Below are 12195 nucleotides of genomic sequence, written 5' to 3' on the forward strand. Positions count from 1 at the left end.
GCAAAGACGGAGAAGTGTGGCTCATCCCCCTTGACTCAGCATGGACCAATCATAACAGGAATAGTAAATTCAGCTGTCCTGCCGACTCAAGGCTTGGACACAGATAGTCTTGAAACATTGCAAGCACAAATGACAGTTTAAGCTGACTGATCTACCTTGTCCTTCCTTGGCTGTGGATTTAATAAAGTCCTCAAGAGGCACAGGTTCACACAATGGACCAGATAGCACAATGACACATCTTTTGACATGAAAGTTACCACTCATAAAATAGCAGAAATTCATCAAGAGCTCACAATACATGCAAGGTTTTCCTTACACTGCTAAGAAACATATTTGAAAAAAGATTGTCTAAAAATACTCCTTTATAAGAAATTCTCATTATTTCCGATTGGAAAATGTCAGATGCTTTTCATGTTGAAGTTAGTTTCCATTCCTAATTTAGCAACAGCCACTCTTGCTATGGAATCTGTGCCTCATAAAGACTACAATACAACAAATAACATAAATGTGGATTGGGAAGCAATTTTTATGGGGAAAAGATAAGTTACATATGTATAAATATGCTCTTTACTGTGATAATTTTGATTCAATTTAATAAAAAAATTTAAGAATGCCAACAGTAAATCAGCTTTTTTCTTAAATGAATTGACTAGGACCCCTCCCAGGCAAAAATAACTCAATGTATGTATATACAGACACAAAAAGCCTTGATAAACTACTGTTAATTCAAAACCAAGATGATTGGGAAGAGGGAGGTGGGGGGTCACTGATATTGCAACAAGAAGAAAGGGAGGATGAGGCAGGGTTGGGTTAAGGGATGGGCTGTGGAAGGGGCATGAGAGGTGGTTGTGGAGGAGGGAAAGGGTGTGAGGGAGGGCCAGGTGAGGACAGGGAGGGCTTACCTGTGTTCTCGAGCAGCGTCTTGGGGGTGTTGGGCTTGTTGATGATGAAGATGAGGTCCGTCAGCACAAGGTTGATGTACACCCTCATCTCGGGACCTATGAGGGTGATGGTGCAGAACAGCCAAGTATAGTAAACAGAACTACACATCTGACTCACACACAAACAGATGTACAGTCAACTCATAGACCTGTATCATAGGTCTGTCTTCCCCCCTTCACATCCCACTTCTCCACTCCTATGCTTATTATGTATACTGTAAGTAGTAACAGTAGTAGTAGTAGTAGTAGTCAGAGGTAGCTTTAACCAATGACAGCTACCATAAAAAAAAAAGGATAACATATCACTTTTGTTAGAATTATACGTAGGGAGATGACTGGGCACACAGGTGAATCATTACATTTCAGTCCAAACACACATGCACACACACACGTACGTATGTACGCATACACGCACACACACACACACACACACTCACCAAGCTTGACAGAGATCTCTCCGATGGCCCAGGTGGCATTATTGCAGACTGATATCAGCTCTGGGTTAAGGTTCTGGCCCAGTATCGGCATAAACTCAGCTGTGTAGAAGAAATGGAATATGGAGAAAAGAAGCAAGAAGAAAAGAATGAAGGATGAGGTGGAGAATGACACAGGCAGAGAATATGAAGAGTATGACAATATGAGTGTTGAGGAGGGCAAGAAGTGTAATAAATATGAGCATTGAAAATGGAGAAAAGAACCAAGACCAAAGGAATAAGTGAATGAGAAAGACAAAAAGAAAGAAGAAGAGAGAAGGTTATGTTACTACAAATATCCATCAGACAAAGTAAATAGTTTTATGTTCACAGAACTAACTGAGGCTGAGACCAAATATTTATGTACTACCCCTAAAATATTTCAAGTGAAACATCAGTATTGGCCAGCAAATAGCATAAAGATCCATTCAGTCATAAAATTTGAACATGTCTTATAAAGTGCAAATAATCTATACTCCAATTCTCTCTCTCTCTCTCTCTCTCTCTCTCTCTCTCCCCAAATACTCCATAGTTGGTTATGTTAGCAATCACTACCCACACACTCTGGTTATCTATCCCCCACCACACAAACACACACACATACATGTACACTCAGGTTGGGTGGATTAGCCAAGTCAAATGAACTAAGGGAACACTGCAACCATCTACTTACATATACATGGAGCGACATACTGGAAGCATGCTTTGGTCAGGTCACCCAGCAGAGCAAATGAGCTTTGTCTAACCTCTGGCATGGGGTCCTGTTAGAAATTGTCATGGGGTTAGAACTTCTTGGCTCCCAGGGTGTGGATAAGGAATTAATCTTTATCTAGAAAAAGTGTTCAATTTCCTAATAAAATGCACATAAAAATGCAGACAAATAAAAAAAAAAATTATTAGAAATGGGGTTGCTCATCTTTGCTTTATACTTGCCTACAACTTGGATTAGTTCATCAACAACTATGAAAAAATGAGTGCAGAGAGTCTGTCCCTATTTCCTGTGACGTACTACTTCCAAATTCCTAGAGTCCACCTCTATCGCTTCCCTTCCAACCACCTCAGCAGTACTAAATCTTTCCTCTGTACTCCAAGACATACACCACCACACAATGTGGAATCACAAAGTCACCAACTCAAACATATAGACAAGGGCGTGAGACTCCCTGCACCCAATGAATAACAACAAAATAAATGAAAATCAGATAGACCAAAACTAAAACTGTCAAATTCAACCACTACTCGGCAAACTAATGGCTACTACAGGACGGGAGCTGGGCAGGGCATGCGAGCTCTTTACACACCTGCATGGCCTGATAGAGGAGCTGCATGATGTTTGACTGCTGGACTAGTTGTCCTACGTGCCCATTGAGACCCTCAGCCAGCCCAGAGAGAAGGTCGAGGGAGACAATCATGAAGTCTTTGTCGGCTGCTTCAAACTGACCTGGGTTCTGTTGATGTGCCTGAGAGGAGGGAAGTAAGTGTGAGGATTCAGTACAGAGGAAAATGTGATGAGTTTATTCTGGATAACAGATAGAAGAGCCCAGCGTGAATGTAATGGACAAGATAGAAGAAAGGAAAGTCATCGTACATCCAACTCCCCTGGACATTAAACGATAAAGAATAAAGTAGTATGGTTTTAGTATAGGTGAAAGGTAATGTGTGGATCTGGTATGGAAGTGAAACTGATGAAAAGAAACTATGAAATCAAATCTTAAATATATTCCAAGTGAATCAATTAAAATACACTTAAATAAATAAACAATAAGTGTAGATGTAACCAAATAAGAGAGCATCATCCTTAACAAGAATGTGTGGTATGCAGTGTGGCAGCAGGGACTCACCATGGTCTGGTTCAAGGTCTGCTCCACCAGAGACACACATCGTTGGTACACAGGGCTGCAGTAAGGCAGGAAGCCCGACTGCAGGGCTGTGGCAACACTCGACAAACACTGCAAAGGGACAGAAATTATTGTTAATCTCATCATGGAGGTTCCTCAACATGTAAGAGGGTGAAAGGAAAATGGGAAGCATAATAATGAATCAATTATTATGGCATATTTCTCCCCAATGAACACTAGGACTAATAACTATCTATGAACTGGAAACAAGCATACAAGAACACTACTAACGGTGATATGCAAGTGACACCACCTCACCTCAAGCAGAGGGAAAAGATCCTTGTCTTCATCCTTGAGAATGTTCCACTTCTCAATGAGTGGTGGCATCAGCATCTGTATGTACTCTTCCTTGTTCAAGTAGTTGCCCACAGAGTCCGCCAGTGTGCCAATTGCATCATATAGTATCAGGAGGTTCTTGGCCTGGAAGGGATGTCAGCATTAAATTTTGTTACATTTGTTTATCATACAGAGAAAACATTTTATATTTATTGTGGACTTGGTTTTTTGAAAGATGAACATGGAGAGTACCAAAAACTACTTAATATGCCAATATCTAGAGCACAGGATTATAGCTCCAGGAGAAAATAAGGTAAAATATTTCCAGGCGATTCCCAGACAGCACTAAGACTACTGAGATGCAAAGCAAGTATCAGCAACCCACCTGATATTTCTTGAATGCAAACACCAAAGTCTTGAGGATGTCTGCCAGGTAAGGAACAAGCTCAGTGCATGCCTCCTCCTCCAGGGTGGCAAAGGCTGAGCATGCAGCCTCCTGTACTCGCTTGTTGCTGTCCAACACACACTTCAGCAGCTGCAATGAATGGTGTGTTAAGGGGTCAGCCTCACCAACAAGGCTCCAAATCTCCCCTATTCCTGTTTTCCAAATTTGTCCCCAGCACCAGCCGGTCACCCCCCCCACTAAGAGTGACGGGACCACACCATGGGGTGATCACTAAGTGTCAGGGAGGGGTGGGATGGCTGGCAAAAGGAGGTGCATTGTCTGGCACACTTATGACTCATTCACCAACGATACCCAACCGATAAAATTGGTGGGCCCGAAAGCCCCATTTGGTGGATCTAAGGAGTGTGCTAATTAATAATAATGCCTTCTCGTGTTCACTTACATTTCTCAGATTTTTACATGTTAATCTAGACTTGACTTCAGATCATATCTTTCAAACCTTACAAAATCTTACCGTTCCATTGTAAAATCCAACATTTACCAAATTATAAAGTTACTAAAGCAGTCACATCAACAAAAATCCTCCACTTTACACAAACACACACACAGTATGGGGCTCACCTCATACATGAGTGGCTTGAGGAAAGTGTGGTCAGGCAGCACCACCGCCCAGTGGCAGTAGCGGGAGAGTGTCCAGCAGGTGATGGAGCGCACCAGAGCCTTCTTGTGTTGCAGGCAGCTGATTAGGTAAGGAATTAGCTCCGGCAGGTGTTGTGTCATGCCATTCATGCACCCCTCAGCAATGGCCCCCAGAGCCAGGATGCCTGAAACAAGCAGGAAAGTGTGTCTTAATTACTCACCACACACCTTCACACAAAGTAACCTGACTATCCAACACTTGAGCTACTTATCTCAAGTCTGCTCATTCAATATCAACATAATTCATCAAAGTAACTCACTCATGAAAATTACCTACTATGAATCATATCATTCGACATTGAAAACCAAAAAAAGGTTATTCTTCACTATTTGGACAAGTCACCAGCCAGCCATTCCTCCCCACCACTCACCAGACTCCCTGATCTCCCACTCCTGATGGAACAATGTCTCCTTAAGGATGGGAAGGATCACTGGCAGCATCTCCTCTCGGAACACGTTGGCCAACACATCCAGGGCCGCCGCAGAGCACTGAGGGAGTATAAGGATGGTTTGCAATATAACATCACACCAAAAGACAAACAGTAGAAAATAAAGACAGCACCTAGAATAATCACAGCCATGATAAAAATACAGGTACACTTATGCCTAGCCTACTAAGGAAGAAAATAAATATACTCAATAAATCCCAAACACAACTCAAAACTTGTCGCACCTTTCTCAAATTCCAATCAGAGAGGGAGGAGTCATCATCCAGTCCGTCATCAGACTCGTCATCGGCAAACTCCTCTCCTCCACTGCCACCATTCTCCATGGGCTCGTGGCGGATGGTGTGGCGCGACTTGTGGAAGCGTGGCTTGATGTCCTCGCTGCGGTCTGGCACACTTTCGTCCTCCTCTACATCACCCTGGAGATGTAGTAAGGATATTCGGATGAGGTGCTAAAGTATAGTATAAAGTAAAAAGGTATTGGATGTCGGCTACGGTGATGGTGCTGGTGATAAGTATAGCCGAGGATGATGGAGTCCTGTTTCAGTCTATTCTGATATGGTGAGTATTGTGAAGTTGTAAATAGTCTTGGGTGTTGAATGAAGTGCTGGTAAGTGGAAGAATTCTTCTACTTTCACTTGTAAATAAATAGGTGTCTGACATTACCCAATTTCATTCGTACACTAAAAAATCTTACACAGATGCAACCTTATACGAGAATCAATGTCAGCTTCACTAAACAGGACAAAAAACTGATTTTTAAATAAATAAGTGAAGAAACAATACAAGTCATCTAAGAATACTTTAGTGTGTTGATAGTTTGTCCCCAGCACCAGCCGGTCACCCCCCCACTTAGGGTGACAGGACCACACCATGGGGGTAGTCACAAGTGTCACAGGGGGGATGGGATGGCTGGCAGAAGGAGGTGCATTGTCTAGCACACTTATGACTCATTCACCAACGATATCCAACCGGTAAAGTTGGTGGGCCCGTAAGCCCCGTTTGGTGGATCTAAGGAGCGTGCTAATTGAGAGTAATGCCTCTTTTGGTTCTACACTTCAATAATGTTTTATGTGGCTGATAAACACACCTACATTCACATCAAGATGCTGACACACATGTCACAACATCTCAACTCACCTTCAGGAGGATAATGTCAATCTCAGAGTACTTCATGCCTCGCACCAGGATTGGGATCAACTTGGGCAGGTGTGGCTTCAGGGCCTCCTTGCAGATGGGGTGCTCAGCCAGGGAAAGCCAGAACTCACAGGCCTCCAGGGCCACATTTTCATCAGGGTCCTGTGAATGAGTGAACAATGGTAAGCAATGGCAACAGTAGTGAAGGTTCGTGTGGTGTTTGTGTCTGGTACTGTTTTGGTTTGAGGGGAAAAAATAAAATAAAATACAATAAAAAAAATAAAAAATAAAATAATAAAAATAAATAAATAAATAGTAAGCGTACATTGCTGGTGATGGAGGAATAATAACAGTAAGTCAAGATAAAGCGAGCAGCCTAACAGTAACACTCATATAAAATAAAATAAGTCTTACTTCCTCCATTTAGACATACAAACTTCCAAATTTACACCCAACACACATACATAATACCTTCCAAACACATACTCCTCTTAGCAAACCTACCTGAGTGCGTATCATCATGTACTCGATGATGTTGTGCATGTGTGGGATGAGAGAGGAGATGTGCGCGTCAAGCAGCATCACCAGCGCCCTGCACACATTTTTGCGCACATCAGGATCATCATCCATTGCAAGGTGGAAGAGGTTCTGTGGAGAAGAGGCAGTGAGTGACAGAATACACTGGGATACATGATGGAGAAAAGATACCGAGAGAGAGAGAGAGAGAGAGAGAGAGCGAGAGAGAGATTAGATACATTTATTTATTTTCTTATTTTTATGTAGGAAAGGCACCAGTAAGGGCAACAAAAATTACAATAAAAGAAAGGCCCACTGAGGTGCCACACCCATATACACTTGAGAGGCCCAACTTTCATTAGGCAGGTACTGGGCAGAAGATTGATAACATATAACAAATTACAAATCAGAGTTAAATATGTGAAAAAATAAGGAAAAAAAAAGTAAGTTCCCTTCATTGGATAAGGAACATAAATCATAAAAATTCAAAATAATACAATGTCACATTAGCACAGTAAATGACCAAATCTATGCTTACTTCCACCTTCCTCATGACCTCCACCTTCTCACACGTGGCATTAACAGTGTCAGTTTCCACATGTGCCTCTACCCGCACCTCTCTCTCAACCACAATCGAACTCATGGCGGTGAATACTCAACCAAAAAACTATCAAATTAAAAAATATTTGGACCTGATGAGACAATTGCTGGATGCTTAAGATGAACAAACAGAGACAGCTGGTCACTTCCGAATAGAAATTAGTGATGAACAGCTGCTGCTGGGACAGATAGTCACCTCAATCTCTCAACACAAATAAGACAGCTGGGTAGCTTAATAGACCACAATTACAATCTCAAATTCATGAACAAAAAAACTAAGTAACAAGAGAGCCACCAAAGTCAAGTATATTATTGATCTTGACTCTTGCAGTATGTTTGGGTGTACTCAGTAAAATAAGGCAGCAGTGAATCAGCTGCCTTGCTATTCACTGCACCTCCAACACTGCCAACAGCTGGACCACCATAGACCCACCATATGCTGTTCTCATCAACACCTTTCCCGTATGATCCAGTGTATGAATGCGTTTCAAGCAGAACGAGCAAATTATTTCTTGTGTTAGCATTCAGAGCATCACAGCAGCAACAGCTGGTGTACTATACAACCAGCATATATTGCAAAGACCAACACACCTTCCTTTAGACCGTGCAGAGCAAGGCTACAGAAGGGCCAAGGAGTTACTATCACCGAGGTAATGAACACTGGCACTTGTGATTACTACAGGAAAGAGTGGGCGAAGTGTGGGTCCCCACAGCACAGGCTTGAACATGCGTTTCTCCACCAGAGCACCACCACACACCAGACATGACAAACTTAACGATAACTGCTGAGGTGTGTTGTGCCGATAAACAAGAGGGATTACTGAGTGATATCCAATGTAAACTTCCTCCAGGCAGCCACCAACACCTTTCCTATACACACAAACCCACACAGCCAGCAGAGTTACTGAAGTGTTAACCCCATTTCAGACAGCTGGGGGTAGATGTGAGGCTAAAAACAGCAGGTAGAGGAGACACTAAAGGAATAGGTAGCCCTCCAGGAGAGTGTAATGGAGTGTGTTTCTATCTCTTATCTCAGAGCTGTGATTCTCCTCCTGCTCTGCTGGCTGTCTGAGTGGGTGTGGTGATGGTGATGGTGATGGAGGTGGCTCTCTACCATTGGCTCTCACCACCAGACAAGTTCAAACAGGGAGCCAGGGAGCCATGTCACAATCACCACACTCACCAATGTTAATCTCTCTCTCTCTCCCTCTCTCTCATTCATGTTAATTCCTGCTACTTCTCTTCATGGTGACTATTAGAACACTTTGTAATTACTACAAGTTGACCATATTACATGCATATTCTCTCTCTCTCTCTCTCTCTTCTCTGTGTGTATGCAACATGCAGTTTCATGTTTCTTTTATTTATTGACTAATTTGTCACCTTTTCCTCCTTTTGTTTTATGTATTCATTGTTCAGCTCTCTCTCTCTCTCTCTCTCTCTCTCTCTCTCTCTCTCTCTCTCTCTCTCTCTCCACTGAGCCATGGACAGTCTGTTGCCACATTTACATGTATGTATCAGGGAAAAATTTATGAGAATATAGCTGGATTATTAAGGGAAGAAATTTACAATAACATATTTGGAAGTTACAAAAATAAGCCCCTTTTGTGTGTGGCTCATCCAGCCATCTTCCTCGCACCACCTAAAAAAGGCACCATGATTCATGACTCACCTGCACACATCTCAACATGTTTCTCCGCCAGCATTTACCACCTGAGCCAGAACACACACACACACACACACACACACACACACACACACACACACACACACACACACACTCACACACACACCAAGGCACTGTTACCTGGTGCACCATGGGTCTGTCATTACCATGTCACCACCTCAGAGTTCTCACACCAGGCTACCATTACCTCTGTGTTACCACCCATCTACAACAGTGCACGGTTCCCACACTACTGTTATTCCCTCCTCGATATGTAGAAGTATAGTAATGGTCCTGTGTTGTGTGACCTCCCAAGATTGATTTGTCTAGGTTCTTTTTACTGATGTTCGCTCTCTTGTTGAAATATATATAGCATAGAATCCCTATTTATTTATATTTTTGTTGTTGTATATGATTTCTAGGATACCGAGTTGCAAGTTCCCGTGTGACTGATTTTTTTTTTTCTTTTTCCCTTTTTTCTTTGAGGGTTGTGATGGTGGTGGTTATAAAATTTTTCTTAATCTGTGCTCTAGTTGTAGTTTGAAGTGTTAGCAAGGGAATAAGCTCATCTATCGTCACATGTTGCACAATGAAGTTACAATCTACCTTCATTACTAAGAGGATAGAGTTCATGCTAGCACAACACATCAGTATTTATCACCTGCACTTCCCTGCATACCTATTTCTTATCCCAATAAACACCTACAGCAACCACTGCAATAACCTCTCAAAATATTCATGAACTAAATCTATATTATTTCAACTAAACACAAAACTAGCAGCAATATATTTAAATTACACCATTAACTCTCACGACCAGCACCAGCCTGCCACCATATTTAATTCCCCCCCCTGTGTTATGAAAGTCTCCCCAAAGTGCTTATTTCAGGTAATGCACACACCTGTTATTATTCCATCACTTTTATGTGCACTGCTGACTGCCTGTGCTTGTGCTTCATTGATATTCATTACCCGCCACAACCAACACCACGAGAACTGCCACCCCACAAACACTTTTCCACAAAAACACACTGATATTTTATTCTACCGCTACCTCTCTTGCTCTTGACTATTACATGCTATTACTTGCTGCACATAACTATCTTTGCCACCATTACAACCTTTCATGTTCTAAACTATATCTTATTACCACAATTTGCCCACATAACCACTATTTATTGCATGATATAAAAATTAAGCCTTACTAGACTCTTTTTATGGACCATCAACTAACCAGACTTCTTTCCTTCACTTTTTTAGCTCTACCATTGACCAGCACCTTTTAAAATCCCTTGCATGAAAGAGAAAATAAAATCCAAGCTTAGCCATTTTGCCAGCATTAGTGTGTTTCCAAGAAATGAGACTGAACTTGCCAGCTTTCAGTAAACCTTTCAAGCATCCACAATACCCAAGTAGACAGTGACGACGGTAGTGGTGGTGGTAGTGATGGTGATATCTATGCATGAGTGTGTGTGGTTATCATTACAGATTGCAGAGTCCAGTGAACAGTAGCAGACACCACTTAAAGACAGCTATTATCACCTGAAGAAGTGTTTTATCTATACTATTACTACTACTACTACTAGTCTCTAAAAATCTAGGTCAAGACAGGAATACATTTTTAATCAATCAGGAAAATGTGACAAAACACAAGCACATCCTTCACTCCTCTCCCTCTCTCTCCCTCCCTCTGACTCAACACCCTTACCCGGACATGCATCATTCTTACCCTAATCACTTCCTTAGGGGGGAGTGATGAAAACTAAGGAGGAATGTCAAGAGGGCGGGGAAGGAATAGGTAAAGCAAGCAATTGGATAAAAGAAACACATAAGGAGAGGTGATGAAAAGGAAGGAATGATGGGAAAGCTGATAAGATGAAAGGAATAACGAAAGGAGGAGATGAAAGGGGTGTGTCCAGATAACAGGACTTTAAACTGGGGTGGATGAAGTAGGAGGGGATGGAGGAGAGGTAGGAGGGGGATGGAGGAGAGGTAAGAGAAGGAGGGGGGGAGATGCGACATGTCTGAGCAGGAGGAATAGTGGAGGAGGAGTTTAAAGGGGTACTGTCGGAGGAAAAGGGAGGGGAGGGGAGAGGAGGGAACGATTGGGGTACAGTTTAAAGGGCCAGGGAGGGAGAGAGAGAGAGAGAGAGAGAGAGAGAGAGAGAGAGAGAGAGAGAGAGAGAGAGAGAGAGAGTGAGTTTCCCCTAGGTACTGGACATGCCGAAAACAACTCTATTAACAATGTAACCAACCTAACACCACTACCACGTCAATACCTCACACTACACACTGCACCTACCCCTTTAAACACACACACACACACACACACACACACACACACACACAGAGCAAGACAGCACTACCAATGCAATCTTGTCATCAAAATGTATTCTATTCATGAAGCTAAGTAAAATATAAGACACACATAAGTTTAGGCAATAATTCTTGCGTATATAACACTGCCAGATGACAAAACATATATGTACGAAAGAAAACGAGGAAGGAATAATAACCCATGTGACTGCAAAGGCTGATAAAATAAAAAAAAAACTTAAAAAATGAAAAATAGCATTAAAAATCTTCATCGCACGAAAGAACATGAATAATGCTAATACCTAAAGCTTACCTCCTCCGTCTGTGTGTGTGTGTGTGTGTGTGTGTTTCACTGTTTGATCTGCTGCAGCCTCTGACGAGACAGCCAGACGTTACCCTACGGAACGAGTTCAGAGCTCATTATTTCCGATCTTCGGATAGGCCTGAGACCAGGCACACACCACACACCGGGACAACAAGGTCACAACTCCTCGATTTACATCCCGTCCCTACTCACTGCTAGGTGAACAGGGGCTACACGTGAAAGGAGACACACCCAAATATCTCCACTCGGCCGGGGAATCGAACCCCGATCCTCTGGCTTGTGAAGCCAGCGCTCTAACCACTGAGCTACCGGGTGTGTGTGTGTGTGTGTGTTAGTGTGTGAATTAATCAAAGCTCCATTATTCCCTTCCTCATTCTCTCGCATTTCCGCGTTGGGTAATCGTTTTGCTACCCCCGTTGAATAGCGCGATGTCCTGCTTCAACTGTGATCGTTCAGCACGTCAGAAATGATGATGATATGTTGTGATGAACATATA

General features: G+C 42.5%; 1 protein-coding gene across 2 annotated transcripts in view; it reads right to left on the reverse strand.

The window, feature by feature from the left end:
- Nucleotides 1–12195, reverse strand: part of LOC123501524 (transportin-1-like) — a 33722-nt gene that overhangs the window by 9404 nt on the left and 12123 nt on the right. For both annotated transcript variants that reach the window (XM_045250384.1, XM_045250385.1), the window contains 12 exons: nucleotides 6781–6924; nucleotides 6280–6438; nucleotides 5367–5558; nucleotides 5065–5182; nucleotides 4616–4818; nucleotides 3974–4123; nucleotides 3571–3732; nucleotides 3256–3363; nucleotides 2716–2874; nucleotides 2088–2175; nucleotides 1379–1477; nucleotides 903–998 (listed from right to left, as the gene is read on the reverse strand). In XM_045250384.1, coding sequence (XP_045106319.1) covers nucleotides 903–998; nucleotides 1379–1477; nucleotides 2088–2175; nucleotides 2716–2874; nucleotides 3256–3363; nucleotides 3571–3732; nucleotides 3974–4123; nucleotides 4616–4818; nucleotides 5065–5182; nucleotides 5367–5558; nucleotides 6280–6438; nucleotides 6781–6924 — 1678 coding nt within the window. The remainder of the gene's footprint in view (nucleotides 1–902; nucleotides 999–1378; nucleotides 1478–2087; nucleotides 2176–2715; nucleotides 2875–3255; nucleotides 3364–3570; nucleotides 3733–3973; nucleotides 4124–4615; nucleotides 4819–5064; nucleotides 5183–5366; nucleotides 5559–6279; nucleotides 6439–6780; nucleotides 6925–12195) is intronic.

The sequence above is a fragment of the Portunus trituberculatus genome, chromosome 9, assembly GCF_017591435.1.
Source record: "Portunus trituberculatus isolate SZX2019 chromosome 9, ASM1759143v1, whole genome shotgun sequence".
Taxonomy (NCBI): domain Eukaryota; kingdom Metazoa; phylum Arthropoda; class Malacostraca; order Decapoda; family Portunidae; genus Portunus; species Portunus trituberculatus.